The 17,327-nt window shown below is 38.4% G+C and overlaps 1 protein-coding gene across 1 annotated transcript in view; it reads left to right on the plus strand.

Moving 5' to 3' along the window:
* The first annotated feature begins 487 nt into the window (after positions 1-487).
* Positions 488-17,327, plus strand: part of KCNIP4 (potassium voltage-gated channel interacting protein 4) — a 302,123-nt gene continuing 285,283 nt past the window's right edge. Inside the window, exon 1 of the mRNA XM_027902071.1 lies at positions 488-770. Coding sequence (XP_027757872.1) covers positions 683-770 — 88 coding nt within the window. The 5' untranslated portion in view covers positions 488-682. The remainder of the gene's footprint in view (positions 771-17,327) is intronic.

The raw sequence follows: 17,327 nt of genomic DNA on the forward strand, positions 1-17,327 counted from the left end.
CAACTCGATTACCTTCCCGCAGGTGAGACGGGGCAAGACCGTCCCCTGGTCCGCGCCGTTCGGTACCTGGCGCCGCCGGACCGGGCGGGGCGCTGCTGCCGGGTGGGTTCCGCTCCGCTCCGCAGCACAGAAATGGAGGAATGCCGTGCCCCAGCCGGCTCCCCCCTGCCCGCCTTCTGACCGCGGGCGAAGGGCAGAGCCGAGCGGTGCCGCTGCCGGGGCGCGGAGCTGTCTGAGTGTCTGTGTGTCTGTGCGTGCCTGCGCGGCGCGGGCAGCGGCCCCGCCCCGCCCGCCGGGCTGTGCGCCCGCAGAGCCGCCCGCGGGCAGCGCCTGCCGCGGGTCCGGCCGCCGCGGGGCGCGGGGGCCGCCGAGGTGCCTGCTCCGGGCTGCGCTGTGCCTGCTCCGGGCTGTGCCTGCTCCGGGCTGTGCCTGCTCCGGGCTGCGCTGTGCCCTGCTTAGCAGAGCTGTGCCGAGCCGAGCCGAGCCGAGCCGTGGCAGCGCCCGCGCCCCGCACCGCTGCCTTCCGCGGGGGTCCCTTTTGCAGCCACCCAAGGTAGATCGGTGGGAGCCTGCTCGGCCGTGAGGAAGCTGTGAACTGCCCCCAGAAGTTTGCTGGCAGAAACTGTTCCCTTTATTGGCAAAGTCTTCAGGCTCTCCTCAGAGGAATACCTCGTTGCCTAAGATGAGTGGCTGTAGGAAGCGGTGTAAGCGGGAAATATTGAAATTTGCTCAGTACCTTCTCAGGCTAATCACAGGTTCTCTTCACACAGGTAATGGCTGTTTTTCTCTGTAGTCGAGTTGTGCAGCATGATAACAAGAGAATTGCCTAAGGATAATACGGAGATGTCGTTGTTTTATATTATCATTCCTTTCATCTTGTAAATAAGAATAAAAGAAGATCTGGGAACTGTTTTGTGGCTGAGCATAATGAAAACAGAGCATAGTCTTATGTTACAGTGTTTAGACAGTGTGACATCCTCTAAGCATTTACACACATGAATCCAAATTGGGCTGTGAGTGTGCGTACTTTCACCTGTCCACCTGTATATGTTAAAGATAATGCAGAGAAGACACATGATGATCAGAAAGGGTCAATCATGCTTTTTATTTCACCCTTTCTTAGCCTGATTTACTTTGACAAGCAGACTGCATTCTTTTTTTTCAGATGCATGGTTTTGCTTACTTGAAAATGTAAATCAGCTGAAAACTGTCAATATGATGTTATAGTGTCTTGTTTGTAAACTTTAAATAACACTTGTACTTTTGTGCCCTTAAAGAATTTGAAACATAGTAATTGTCAACCTTACGTAGGCAATTTTTTTCTGTAACCTTGAACAAATTTGACAGTATCAGATAAGGTTTCTAAGCTAGACTGAACAGACACTGTAGTTTTATTCTTAGCCCTTTGGAAAGTATGCTTTTTTTTCACAAATCAGCATTTTCTATAGCTGTTTTCAACAACTGGCACATATAATAGCTTACATGATGTCATTCTGTATTTATGAAATATATCTGTGCTTCTTTCTAGACTTCAGTTCCTTTTTTTCCCTTGTAAAGGTGCAATTCCATCATCATCAGATAATATTCAATTATACTAATATGATTCTTGAGAAATAAAAGCCATTTATTTTGCTACAAGTGTTTTGAAAGTTTCAGCTGATGGCATTTGTTTGGTTGGTTTTTTGGTTTCCTTTGTTTGGTGGTGGTGGGTTGGTTATTTGGGTTTTTTGTTTAGGCACTGATAAAAAGATTTGAGAGCAAAGTTGACTCTTCACTAGTAATTTGAAGTATTGATGCATGCAGTTTATCAGATTTGGGGTTACAATGCTATAAAGGTCGTGGCACAAACGTTGGCAATGAGTACTTTATAGGATGCTTGTACTTAGGGAAATCTGACACAGCTTTTTAGTCACTTTGAGTGTCTGATAACATAGAATTTCCTTGCCTTTATTTTCTGTACCATTACTAGTGTATTGTAGTTTGTCTTTTGTGAATTGCATCAATTCAGATTTCTCTGAAAACATGGGCTTCTTGCTCCTGTGAGTTGCTATGGAAATTAAATAATATATGATGCAAGAAGCAAGCTATGTTAGAAGCAAGCTATGTTAGAAATTCATACCCATGCTCTTTTTCACAAAGTCATCCAAGCTTTTCCTTTCCTATCTAGTGATATGATGCACACATTACGCTATTTCTCAGGCTGACATTTGTGCTGCAAGCTTTCTAAGCTCACAATTTGAAACCATTTTCAAGTATTTCTGTGGATACTGATTCTTATGCTACCACTAAAAGAAGGTCTTCTGTTTATAGTTAAGCAGCACATTTTTGATGATAAATTACTGGAAAGCCAAGTGGAGGGGGCTCAAACATATTTCCATAAAGCAAACAAGCAAGCAAAAAACCCACACTCTTAGGAACTTTTAAGAGCTGAGACACTTCTTAGGAAATTTTGAGTTTGTTTTTACTAGAGGTAATGATGTATTACTACTCTTATTATGTTAATAGACTTCATGTTCAAATGGTGTAGCAAAAAGATCAAGATAATGTGATAATAATTGAAATGCCAGGAGAGGTAGAGTGCCACTGTAAAAAGCTCTTGCATAGCCCAGTCCTACTCATTAACCTCAGCTGTTGCAATACCAGTTACTGTTCCCCCTGAAAAATATAATGCATAATTCATTCTTTTGATAATTAGCTGATAATTAATGAAGATGAATGAGAAAGCCTAGTTGAAAGTGTTAGAAAGTTATACTGTAATTTGTATATTAAAGTTACTCTGTTTCTCTCTTGAGCATTCAAAAATTTAGGGTAGCTCTCAGAAACAAAGCAGTGTGCTTATTTAACTTTTTAAAAACAAGCAATCTTCTCACTCAAGTGACCAATTATTTTCAAAGTATAAATGTTTACTAAGGAGCACAGTGATGAACATGATTTAACTTCCTTGTTGATATGATTTGGCCTCAAGTTTCTTTTTCAGGTGTTCCTGAATGTTTAAATTATACTTAAATGTTTATACCCACACATTCTTGAAAACACTTTTACTGAATCTAATGCATCCTTTCCTTCTGTATGGGTAGGCATGTTGAATATATACTTAATCTACAGATGGGTACAAGCTCTGCTGCAGATGGAATGATTACACTGATCGGAAAACAAGAGAAAGTGATATAGGAGGGAGACTGGGCTTACTGGCTATGGGCCCAGCTAAGGAGTTGCTGTTGATTACTGGTTTTATAGCTTGTGTTTCATAACAATCATTTATAACACTACAGACCTGTTCTGTGGTAAATCTCAATGTTTAAAATAAAAATGATCTCATACAGCTGTCTGGGCTTGTACATAAGCATGGACTTGTGCTTAATAGTCAACTCTCCTGGAACCAGTATTAATGGAACTACCCCCTTGCTTGAAAGTAAATGCTGCATAAATCTTTACAATGGGTTTTAAGTGTCAGTCTCTGCCTGAATACATCCAGATCTCTATCAAATTTTTTATTACAGCAAGTTACTATGATTGGCTGCAAAATGTAGTGAAATGTAGTGAAAAGAATGTATTTTAAAGAAAGTTTTTAGTTTTCCATGATTTGTTCTATAAATTGTTGATGTATTTCCACAAGTGAAGCAAACTCCCTAAAATACTTGAAGATGGTGTTTTTCCAATGTCATACCAATTCTTACTTTATTGCCTCCTGTCTCTTGACATGTGCTGGAAGTGCCTGGTCTTTGAAACACTGTCGTAAAGAACTTAGCGCAGGTCTTGAGAATGCTTTAGTTTTTGGATGCAATTCAGATTTACATATTATAAATAACTAGATAAATCACTGTGAGATCAAGAAATAGGTCGCAGGTTATTTTAAAATGGAGAAAATGTGATATCAGAGTAATGGCTAGGAAGTTTTTCTGAACTGTCATCTTAACAACTGATAAAGTACAGGGATTAAAGAGATCGTAGAACAAAAACTGTCATTGACTTCAGTGGTGAATTTTCACAAGTATGTACTTTTCAGGTATGTTTATATTAAATGCCTGATATAATAAATATTAAAAAGGAAACCAGTTTTTACAGGACAGAATCAAATTCCCAGTTAGCTTATATATAAAGTATATACATATATATATGTATATAAAGAAATATATATGTATATAAAGAAAGAAGGAAAAGGAGAATAATTCTGCCTGTGGAATTGAACTCTCTCTAGCAAACTGAAGTAATTTCACTCTTCCAGGCTCTTGTAGCTTAAGCCATGGATTGATGTGGCGGTTTCAACATTTTTTATTTTACTGGGGCTTTTTCTTTGTGTACTTTTAGATCTTGAGATTGATGACTGTTGTAAAACACTGATCACAGGCTTGAGATTTTTCTTAGGTTAAAACAAATCAGTGGGGGATGTACTTTTTGATGGCAGGTTCTTTGATAAACCAGGTTACCAAAGGTAGTCTCTAGTCTCTAGTCTTTGCCTGTTTATGCACAGAAATATTTTCAGGCCTACTGTCAAGACAAATACATTATCTGAGCATAGATTTGAAGGTGTGGGAGGCCTCACCTGTACTCCTCTGACTGTTGTATTTCTCGTGCCTATCACTGCCTTAAGTCCAAGACTGTTTGGGATAGCAGTTTACAATGAATGCTTTCAGGGGCTGCTCCTTCATAATTCCAAGAGAAATTACCATTTTTGAATGCAGTTAATAGTGTTCCATCAACTTGTATGGAAAATAAAATGAGAAGTGGAATAAATTAAAATAGAAAAATAATCCAAACTATCAAAGTAATCTTAAACAACATGAGACAAAGAGTAGATGAAAAAGATGTTCCGCTTTTTATGCAAATAGGATATAAACTAAAATTATTTTAAAAGGACTCTGTGACTTGAAGATGTCACGGAGCATCTAAAATGCCGATATTCATGGGCAAACATGGGTTTAATATGTTTCCAAATACCTTTTATGTATTGCTGAAATATTTCCTTTTTTTAATACTAAATCAGTATTGTTCATGAACCTAATTAGTCTTTTTCCTATTAAAAATAAATGAAAAAGAGTTCCAGATTTAAGGTCTGTGTCTCTCGGCTGTTGCCTATGAGGTAGTTTGAACCTCTTGAGTTTCAGAAATTTTTCATGTACAGAGGTGCAATGTTCTCTATATGTAATTTCACAGGTTCTAATGTGCAAGACTGATACCTTTGTCATGTTCTGTTTAGGGAAAAAAGCCTCATTAATTTCAAAGAAACCGATCAAGATTTCATTTGAAGTTCTGCATTGTACTTTATGCTTGCTCAGTTTACTGATTAGCATTGACAACTTCTGCTGGTGCTGTCTTGGTATTAGTCTACCTTAGAGAAATCACTTCAGTGGAAGGGTGTGGTGGACAGTGAATGTTAACAAAGTTAGATTTTGAGTAGGCTTCATATTACTAGTTGATAGAGATGCTAAGCGTGTCAAACACTGAGAGAAAAATATCCGAAAAAAACCAAGCAAACAAAAAAAAATATCCCCCAAACTAAATTGGCAAATATGTTAGTTGAATTTTGCCTGAATCCTCTTTTAATGTTGCTAGGATTTTTAGTTTATTGCATGTTTGAGTACCTGGCTTTTGGAAATGCCTTTTTTATATTATCCTGCCCCTACGTGTATTACCACTCCTATAGGCTTTTGTTTAGATATAGACTGTTCTAAAGACAGTACTCTGAGACAAAATACCAAGATGTATTGAATTTAGCAGCCATTAGCTTTAAATAAATGCTGGGAAATGCTGAGAATGCTTTAACTTAATAAACTTATGCTGCATTCTGCTTCGAGCTGGAGCAGATTATAAATATTTCCTTTATTCACACAAAATCCCCAGTTCTACTTCTGTACCTCTCATGCTGCACCTGCAGACCTACTGTGAACTTTTAACAACTTCTGTAGAAAATTGCGATTTTAAGTAATTAGTTAGAAAATATATGATAATGAATTACAGTTAAGCACTCAGAAAATTACAAACTTTCCGCTCTTCAGAAAAGGACCTACATAGACTGCCTTTGCTCTTCCTGATTTGCAGCTCAGTACTGTGCAAAATGTTTCAACTTTAAGTTTTATAATCCTTCATGTGTCAAATAGACTAGACTTCACAGAAGTAGTAGAGAAATTATGTGGGTTGAAGAATATCTTGAAGTAAGGGATGTAAAGGCAATACCCTAATCTTTAAATATATCCTCCTGAATATGGTTAAATATTTTCCTCAAACGTCCCATATTTTTAAGACGTTAACTCCATCACATAACCTATTTTAAAAAGTTTTTTTTTTCAAATCCTTCTGAATGAGTCTTCATTGAAGTCTTAAGGCTTCATGTGGTATGTTAATGGGAAATGGACAGGCTAAGTTGCCATGCTGCAAACCATTTCTTTTGAAAATACTGAGTTTTTATTCTCTCATTCCAAATCTGAATTTTAATTATAATGAAAGATACAGTTCATCTTCTTTTGCAAATGACACAGTGGAAAGCATCCTGTAGTCATCCTTAATGATCTTCCCTTTGGAAGTCCTAAGTTTTGTAATGTTCTTAAGAGAGACCAAACTACTGGCATAATTTATAAAGATAATATTAAAACTTCAGCTGTTTGTAGGACACAGCACTAGATATTAGGGTTAAAGATATCTTAAAGGAACTCTTAGAAAGTTACCAAATTGCGCACACCAACGTGTTAGGAAATGGCAGCATTATGAATGTTTCAGTCTTATGCAACATAATGCAGTTCTTAACTGTGTTTGTACTTTTCCTTTGACTGTTGTACAGAGTACCTTGGAGCATAGAAGCAGCAAGGAGTAGGGTATACTTAGATTTAGAAATTTGGATGCAAACTGAAATAAATATGAACTTAGAGTACACAGACTGGTTTTTTGGTTGTTAAGTTTTTATTCCTTTACAGGGACTTTCTATTAAAGACCTAACTAGGGGATATGGATGCATCCTATCAGAAGCAGTTTTAATAGCTTATCATTTTAGGTGGAGATTTTAAAATCCCTGTATTTTTGGATCTGCTTCGTAGTTTTATTTGTGACAGTTAAGGGAAAGAGGCAAACTATGGATAAAAATGAGAACCATGACAATGTAATTCAGCCAAATATGACAATATGTGCGTGTATATTTAATGACTGCAGTAATAGTACGTATTCTGTTTGTTCCATGAATGACAGTCTCTTCCAAACTGGGATAACCACATGTTAATAGTTAGCAGTCCACGAGACCTGTCTTGAACGTTAACCTGCATTAACAGAAAATATTTTCCCTATTTAATAGCTTAATTTTTGAATTCTGTAAGAATATTAGAGATAGATGATACCATGTTTGGATATACAGTAAGTGAACAATCTGCCAAATGACAATGATTTGTTAATTTGGAAGTATATGGGCACTGAACTAGCACTAAACTAGACTGGACAGCACTTCAGTCTTTAACTAGTTATTCTGTGTGACTGGCTCTGATACAGCTAAGTAGAAATGATAGAACTGGTAACACTTCACACCACTATGTGACTGTGGTGAAAGCCAACCTTATGCCCTATTACACCAGCAGTGATATTTTTATGTGCAATAACATAGTGACACCAACCATCACACACCACTGATTGTCTTTCCCAGTATGGAAAAAGAATGGAAAGTATGGCGTGGTGGTCTTTCCTTTCTTTACTGTGTTCTCAGACTGTGTGTATTTTCATCATTTATCACTTTCGGGAAAAAAAAATCTGTTTTCATCAGCACCCGTGCTTCATTAATTTGGGAAATTGAATAAATCTGAAATGAGGTACTAAATTTGTTAGTCTGCGTTTATTTGGCAGATTTGTTATTTTTTAAATTCCTTTTATGAGGCAAGTGAATAAAACCAAACAACATTTAGAATCTTTCTGTGACAGCCATGATAAACTTCATTTAATTTCAGGGAAAATAAGAGACAATTGATCGCTTATATTTGTTTTATAGTAATATTTGTAAAGTTTAGCAGAAAATAGATTCCTTAGTCAACTCTGAAAATAGGAATTAAGCTTTTATCTCATTTACTCCTTAAAAGTTTGTCTGAAGATTCTTCAGTCTAATGGCCACATTTTATTATATTAGTTGAAGAAGAATTTCTTTAAAAATCTCAGGTCAGGGTTTTCCCTCAGATGAGTCCCTTGGGACAAGGACATGATGTGACCTGGGGGCTCTGGTTTCTGCAGCACTTGAGAGAAGAGTTGCTGGTCAAATGTAGTGCTGGCACACACACTCAGATGCCTCCAGTGCGGGCAATAGAAATTGTGTTCATTTTTAATCAAGTAGAATACACATGGCAACTGATATGAACAACTATTGTTGATGATCAACTGATGTTGATGATTTAGATTATCTTGGATTATGTAAAAGTTATGATTTTTACCTTTATAAACATATATATTCAAACGGTATAAGCACACCCAGTTTTAAACAAATCGCTCTTTTATGCAATTTTCATTTTCATGTACAAGTTTTAAATGTGCTCATGCTCAGCATCTCACATGTCAGATATGGTCAGTACTCTAACCATCTAATTCACTAGCAATAATGCCCATGGAATCCACAATAGTAAAATCTGTAGAACCTTCTGTAGAAATTGCAACTGAAACTACTTGATTGCTGTAATGTGAGTCTAATCATCATACATTTAGTCAGTTTTCCCAAAATATGATACATTTTTTTCAAGATAAAAAAAATATTAAACAGCAATGTTAAGCTGCTTTGGAACTGCTGTACTGCAGCCTAACACAAGTTTTGTAAGTTTCTTTCATTATCAGTTCAGGAAAGGAATTACACCTAAGGAATTGTCTTCATGTACATATTTAATTCAAATTAAGTAAAACTGCTACATTGCAAAAGAATTAGAACTGAAGTGACCTTATTTTATTTTAGCATAATTCATTTCTCAAGGAAATTGAACCAAATTCTATTTTAATTCTGAATGAGAGGGTCTCAACAGAGCCTGAATTAATCTTAACTATTCCACCTTACTGATTAATTAATAATTAACTTCTCTGAGTAGCCTGTGTGCACAGCTCCTGAGGATCCCTGGAAAAGCATCAGGGTATTTTAGTGACAATGAGAAAATTTTAACTTTCTTCAGTCCACTAATAACTTTTAAAAATGTAATCAAACAAAGAAAATTAGATGCAAATTAATGTCAAAGAGAAGGGAAAATATAAAATAAAACGTTAAGGAAAACCTAGAGTGAGGGCAAGGAGAGAGGGCAAAGAAGAGCATGATTGACACTAGTATATAAAAATGTGCATAAATGCACAGGCACTGATACATCTATGTTATTGTGCACCAGATTCATCCTTGATATAAAGATGCAGACAAATCTGTCCTTATGAAGAGTTTGGGCCAAGAGGAATAAGTAGGGGACAGCGTGGTGTCACGTCTTAACTCTCAGAACTCTGAAGCTGTAAGATTGAAACCAAATTTTTTTCTAAAATACAGAGTAGAAATATTTATTCTGTCAAAAATGGACTGTTTTTTGAGTTTACAGTGTTACAACAGTAACTGAAATCCAGGTCAGGGAAGCCAGAAATGCTGACAGTGGCTGGCAGTCACTACTCCCCTTCAGTTTGATGCATCTGTTATCCTGACTGCGGGTTTTGGAAATTTCACTGCTGTTCAGGCCCTCTCCCTCTTGCCACACACAGGTGAATTCAAGTGCTGCAACATACCCAGTGTCCACGTTCACAGTGCTCTGAAACTGTAATGCTGAGTGACAGATGTGAATAGAAATAGCAAGGCATTCCTTCCTCTGTGAAGACTTACCAGATGAAGTGCTTGATGCTCCTCAAATAACTGCTGTAGTCTATTGTGAGAAACTAATTGGATTGTATGTATTGCTTACAGGAAGTTCTGGACTGATCTATTAAATTACTCACCTGTTGTCTGTATAGTATCGTACTGTGTCAGTAATTGAAATGTCATCCTGTTGAGACTGTGTAGGACTAAGGCCAGTTCTTTCCCAGCTAGTCTGCTGAAATGTTTGTATCAATTAAGTTGTACCATTAAGCAAAAAAATGCTCATTTTGTTCAGGGAGAAAACTGCCCTTCAAAAAGCAATAGAGGTATCCTAAAAATCCTGGAGTGGGTCCAGTGGAGGGAAACAAAGATGATTAATGGACTAGAATATCTCTCTTATGAGGACAGGCTGAGGGAACTGGGCCTGTGCACGCCTGAGAAAAGAGACAACTGAAAGGGGACCTCATCAGTGTCTATCAGAATCTGAAGGGTTCCTGGTGTCACGAGAATGGAGCCAGGCTCTTCTTGGTGGTGCCAGACAATAGGACAAGAGGCAACGGGCTGAAACTGATGCACAGGCAGTTCCACCTGTAACTAGGCAATTTGCCATGTGTACCCATCTTTTTTAAAAATTATTATTAATACTCTTATCTCCTATTAGGAGATCTACCACGTATATTTCAACAGTAAAGAGGGAAGGAATCGTTATTACAGAAAATAAGAGTATCTACAATTTTCATGCTTTTGTGTTGAGTGTTTACTTCAATATCAGAAGGATATTAAATACATGTATTTATGCAATTTTAGCTGTATTGTTACTGATTAATGTAAGGAAATTTAGATTTTCCATTCTGTTACAGCTTACCTGTAAGATAAATGCATATGTGGCACTGTATGTATGAGTGTGCAAACAACCACATAAAAAGTTGTTTGAGGCTTTTTATTTCTAAATACTATCCTTTCCAAGCAGTGTAACATTTTAGTACCAAAGAGTACACCTGCGGATGAGGCACAGATTGAGTACTGTAAGTACATCTATACCTACCTGCGGGTGCATTGGCTTTAAATTCTTTAAAGCCTGACAGGGCAAAGGATGAGAGTCAGAAGTGGTTGCACTGCAGTGAATTGAAAACATGAAGTAAAGATCATGCTGTGCCTGCGGATCTGGGAGCTGTGAGAGGGGATGTGCAATGCTGATGCTTTAGTATGGAGCATGGAGGAGCTGAATTTGAAGAAAAAAGCCTTCAGACACATATGATTGTGTCTATAGGGCATGGGGAAGATGATGACTGGTGGAATATATCATTAATATATCCTCCTTCATGTTTCTGCCCACTCCCATGCTGAAGCAGTATGGAAGACCCTCACTGAACTTACAGCTCCCTGCAGACTTAATGTGTATAGGAGGCACTGCTGAAGGTCAGTAGTTAGGAGGTTAATTAAGGCTCATCTTAGATTTTCCCAAACCAACTGAATTATCTCTTTCCACTTAAGCTTCTTTCCACTTATTTGGTTCCTTCCAGGATAGGTTTGAACTGGCAAAACTAATACTGTATACAAGGATTTCAAATTATTTTTCTTGAAGTTCACAATTTTTTTTTCCAGGTACTGCGGGGATCAGTGTACATACAGTTAAGTGCTTTGCCTTTTGCTACTTTCTGCTGAAACCTTTTTAGTCTAGAAATTCCAGGTCGTCTTCTAGTACTCAAAAATGTACAATCCCCCTATTTTAACAGTTCTTTTCAATTCTTTTTACACTGTTGTAATCATTGAAAACATTTTGTTCGGGTTTTCTTTTTCTGGAAATGCTAATGTTTTCTTAGAGTTATGAATTATGAGCATATATGTCCATTTTTCAACACCCCATGGTGTGAGATAAAGTTGGTTTTCCTATCTGCCTCGTGTTAAGTTGGCTGCGTTGTTTCATCTGCCTGCTGTCTTTGATCACTTCATTCCCAGTCACTCAGTTCCAATTGGTACTTCTACAATTCATCCACTAACCCTTCATTGAATATCATAAATGGATTTTGCTAGCTTCATTATTAGTTGTCTTTTTCTGAACACTTATGAATTTGTTGAACATTTGGACCATCAGCATTTACCTCCTAGAGACTCTTTCATCATACCTTTCCCCTGATGTGATGTTACTACCAGTGACTCAGTTACTACTACTCCATTTCCTGCCTTTGTCCTTTTTTTTTTTCCTTTTTCTTTTAAGCTATCTGTAAATCGTAATTAATAAATTATCTTTTTGTTTTGCTGTCACCTTGTCAAGCATTCCAGCTAAGAGAGAGCAGAGTGAAACTAACACTAACTGTCTCCTAAAAGTACTGAATTAAAATCAAGAGGTCATACACATCCTGCAGGGAACTAATGCCACAAGACCTGCCTCAAGAGATCAGTGTTCTCCTTACATCCATTCTGCTGCCTGCCACTCATTTGTTTAAATGAATTTAAAGCTCTTGGGGTTTTTTTGGTTGTTTGGTGTTTTGTTTTTTTTTTTTTTTTTTTTACATTTTCTCTTTGCTTTCTTCTGGAATAACAAGGTATTAAAACATATGACCAATGCAGAGCATATCCATGTAAGCCACTGTGAATTTCTTGTAAACACAGTATGAGTATCTCGTGGTCCAGTGCTTTGAAAATATCTTGAATAATATCTTGGAAAGATTCTTCCACAATGCTTCTGGCAATCATTAAGATCTGTCATTCTTAAAAAAGGCATGGTTGACTAGATAGAATGCAAAACTATCATTTGAGATAATTGTTTCACCACCAATTCCCTGACAAGGACATGTTGTTTCTGCTCATGGGTGACTACACTGGGACTCTGGTGCCTACATTCTGCTGAAGTCCAAAAAATATGGATAAAACTGATGCCTGTACTTTGATGCCTTGCAGTCCTGGAGCAGAAGTCATTCTGGTACAATTAAGTAGCTTGGTGTCTGTCTTATGATGTAGGATTAAAGACTTAGCATCCCAGCACTGGATTCCTGAAAAGTCCAGTCAGGAAAATATGTCAAAGGCATATAAATGCATAAGTGCAGTAGCACATGACTCAGTATAAAGCAAAGTTGCCAGGACAACTCTCTTTCAGAAGTGAATGATAAGCTGCTTTTAATATAATTCTATAGCAGTCATACCCTTTCCTCAGCTCAGCCAGAGCTGGAATACCTTTCCTCAGAAGGTCACCTTCCACATAGGCTTCTTTTTACTACCCAGTTTAACCTCCTCTTCTCTCAGGCAGTCTGTCTCCTAGTGACACAAAAAACCCCATAGTGAGGCTACTAAAAATTCGTCACATGTAATTTGTTGTAGATTTTTTTTTCTCCTTGCTGCCTCCCCAGGCTGAGAGCAGTAGTTGCTAGAAATTGAGTGCTTAAATTACATGGCAAACTATGATAAATTTCCAGGCATAGGACTGTACCAACTGCTAAAATAAACTACTCACTTCAGTCTGTTGTAAAAATGCAGTCCTGAATCCCAGATGGATGTTTGTTTCACTCTGTACAATGAAAAAAACGGTGTCCTAAACATATCTTAAAAACCAACCAAACAACAAACAAACAAAAAAAGAGACCCCCTTACATTTAGGTCATTGTTTTTACAAGATTATTTTTACTGGGGTTTGTATTTTTCTTTTAAAGTTGTATTTTGAACAATTCTGTTATTCATCAAAATTTGAAAAAGAAGTAGCAAGAAAATAGTAAGTGTAAAGAATTCTGCCCCTCCCTAAGGCTTTAATTAGTCAACTATAGAAGTTATGGTACACTAGGGGTTGCGTTTTTATTTGTTTGTTTTGTTTTGGGTTTTGGGGGTTGTGTTTTTGTTTTTGTTTGTTTGTTTGGGGTTGTTGTGTTTGTGTTTTTGTTTGGTTTGGGGTGGGGGTTTGGTTGGGGTTTCGTTTTTAATTTTTACAGTGCTACTGACAAAAGGGCATCTGCCTCTCATGCTGATGCCTGTGAATGCTTCTTTGGTTTGCACTTGGTCACGGCTGTCCTTCATGCTGCAGTAACTGTTACTGCACACCGGGATTCCAGAAGGCAAAGGTGCTTTGTCACTGTAGGTACAGGGGAAAAGCTGAAGTGTGTAAGCCTGAACTCAAGATCTGCATATTGATCTTTCCCTTTGTATTGATATGTATTACCGAACTGCAGTGGGAAAAAATTCTGGGGGAGATTTTTACCCCCAAAGGCCATATATTCCCTTTTTGGTTTATTTCTTGGTCATCATAAGAACATGTGACTGTGGCCCTGTTTTCTGCCTTTTTTTTTTTTTTTTTTTTCCCTCTGTCAAGGTATGGAGTGATGTTACGATAAGTTGTTCCTTCTCTCACACATGTAATTAGGACCACCATGTAAGAGAATCATTTTCAAAAACCAAAGAGTAGGCCCCCAAATGGACATCAATTCCTGATACACAAGGTATGTAAGCTGTCAGAACTGGTGATCATTTTTATGTGTTATCAAACAAAGTACAGTAAGGGTTTGTTCCTAGAAACTCAGCTCAATAATCTTCTAAACACTTTATTAAGTTTTATGTATATGCACACACATATATATGTGGTATTTTCTTGTGTAATACTGCTCTAAGTCATTTGGAGGAGAAAAACTGGATGTGAAATACTGTTTCCTCAGATTTCCCTGCACTTGAATTCCAAGGGTTTTGTAGTATATATTTCATTTTCACAGGTCCTTTGTAGTGGTATCTATACCCTCAAAAGTTTATTCCTCTGCACTAGACCTCTAGCACCTTGTTACTAGAGGAGCTCTGCTCAGGTATTGAGTATTGTAGAAACATACTAATTTGCTTTCACCGCAAAAGTGTCTTTTCTTAAAGAGACTGGTCAAAACATTGTTCATTTGTTTGTTTTAATGCTTAAATAGAAATGAAGGATTCCGTCCTTCACTGTTGTGCCCTTTGCTTCTGGGTGGTTTAAGCTTTCTGCCACATTCATTTGAGAGCTCTCTCTCACCCAATAAGCTCTTCACATTACTTACCTTTTTTGTTCTGTAACTGCAATGCAAGCAGTTACTTGATGGAGTAAAAGGTTTACTTTGCTTTGTAATAGAGCAATGGCTTTTTTGTCTTTCCAGTTTTAGTTTTTCCACTTTATAATTAGTCATACATTAAATTCTCATATTCCATATGTATTGCCTGCAAATCATGAATTTATTTCTTGACTCTTCACTGCTTTTTACTTTCCTCTTGCTCCTGTAGGCTGACAGACTTTGACCATTTAAAATAAATACCTGATTTGCTTTCAGGCTGTTATCATAAGCAGTACTGGTTAGACTAATAGTCTAGGGTAGAGTGACAATCATGCAGTGACCCTCTTGTAAAAATCTTCCAGAATAATCCTTCTGAATAAAGCAGTTTGGACCTAAAGCTTGGACTCTTATATATTTACACTATTTACTTTTCTTTGAAAAAGTCTAATAGCCCTCTCATGCTGAGCTAACTTGAAACTATAGGAGCCACCTAGTTTTGGAATTAGCTGTTGTCAGTATGCTTCTTTGTTACCCCTGTACGTTTGTAGGAAAAAAAGAAGTTTCTGAACACTCTTCAGCTCTCTTCCCTGTCTCTATAGAAATTGCATTTCATTCTTTCATTTATGAGAAGTGCTTTTTTTTTGCTTCATTAGTTTTATTTTTTATACTAAATTCCGTTTGGAAATCATTCTGAGCCAAGTAGCTTTACAGTAGCTTCCTCCATTCTGCCTTCTGCATAACCCACACTGGGTAATTGGAAGATCCATAGAAGATTTTTCCAGGTTGTTATGTCATATGTCTCCAGGATTGGTTGCCCTGGTTTTTTTTTTCTGTCTCTTAATTAACACCATTCACATTTACCTGTCTGAAAAGCCTGATGTAAACAACTGGTCTTTTTCTGAGTGCTTTGAAAGTCAACAGTCCTGGGCTTTTTGCTAGTCTTTTTGAGGCCAATTACTCCTCTGACTTTTGGGTAAAGAATCTTGCTCCTTTGTTGATAAAAAGCAAGATAGTGAGAATGCATTAGGACTTCCAGCAGATTTCAAAGCAGGAAGGCTGATAAAAGTGTTTTGGCAGTAACTGTCCTGTCATGCAAACTGTGGATGGAAGTGAGCATGGAAGGTGTGAAGGAAGAGCGTCATAAAAAAGTATACTAGATGGGAAACAGCTCTGAAGGTTTTAGGTAAATTTAGGTAAAATAGAATAAAGTCTTGTTCCTAATGCCACTTGAATCAGGAATTTATTTTTGCATCGTGTTTCTCTTAGAAAATTTTAGAGAATAAATGCTGCCCACCCTTTGTTTTAGAAAACCCTTCAGAAAACAAAGGGTCCTCCTGGCTTTATAGACTAGGTGTTTCTACAGACTCCTAGGAATAAAGAAACCCTATTACATTTCAGAGCATCTCAGGAGACATGTCAGATTGTCTTCTGAATGTGATAAAACGCAAGAGAGTTATTTCTGCCTGTGTCAAGAAATTGTTGTCTGTAGCTTAGTTCAGCAACAGGGAAACTCTGATTCTGCTGCCTGGAGAACTGCTAATGTCTTTGCTGTTGTGAAATCCTCAGTATTATTGCAATAATTTTATCAGGAAAAATACTTTTCTTTAAAAAGTAGTGAACCCTTAGCAGAATCACATCATATCAAGACAATTATTGTAATAGAAAACTGACCCTAGTAACTACAGGCCTGTCAGCCTGACCTCGGTGCCTGGCAGAGTTATGGAGCAGATCATCCTGTGTGCAATCACACAGCAGCTACAGGATGGACAAGGGATCAGACCCAGCCAACATGGGTTTAGGAGGGGCAGATCCTGTTTGACCAACCTGATCTCCTTTTACGATCAGGTGACCCACCTCGTGGATGAGGGAAAGGCTGTGGATGTGTCTATCTGGACTTCAGCAAAGCCTTTGACACTGTCTCCCATAATATACTCCTGGAAAAGCTGGCAGCCCATGGCTTGGACAGGGGCACTCTGTGCTGGGTCAGGAACTGGCTCGAGGGCCGGGCCCAGAGAGTGCTGGTGAACAGGGCTGCATCCAGCTGGCGGCCGGTCACCAGTGGTGTCCCCCAGGGATCAGTGCTGGGACCAGTCCTGTTTAACATCTTTATCGATGATTTGGATGACGGGATTGAGTTCATCATCAGCAAATTTGCAGATGACACCAAGCTGGGAGGGAGTGTCAACCTGCTGGAAGGCAGGAGGGCTCTGCAGAGGGATCTGGATAGGCTGGAGAGATGGGCTGACTCCAATGGGATGAAGTTCAACAAGGCCAAGTGCCAGGTCCTGCACTTTGGCCACAACAACCCCTTGCAGCGCTACAGGCTGGGCACAGAGTGGCTGGAGAGCAGCCAGGCAGAAAGGGACCTGGGGGTGCTGATTGACAGGAGGCTGAACATGAGCCAGCAGTGTGCCCAGGTGGCCAAGAAGGCCAATGGCATCCTGGCCTGCATCAAGAACAGTGTGGCCAGCAGGAGCAGGGAAGTGATCCTTCCCCTGTACTCTGTGTTGGTGAGGCCACACCTTGAGTATTGTGTTCAGCTCTGGGCCCCTCAGTTCAGGAAGGACATT

This window comes from Empidonax traillii, unplaced genomic scaffold (assembly GCF_003031625.1).
Source record: "Empidonax traillii isolate 1590-97213 ecotype Southwest subspecies unplaced genomic scaffold, ASM303162v1 scaffold834:size519909, whole genome shotgun sequence".
NCBI lineage: Eukaryota > Metazoa > Chordata > Aves > Passeriformes > Tyrannidae > Empidonax > Empidonax traillii.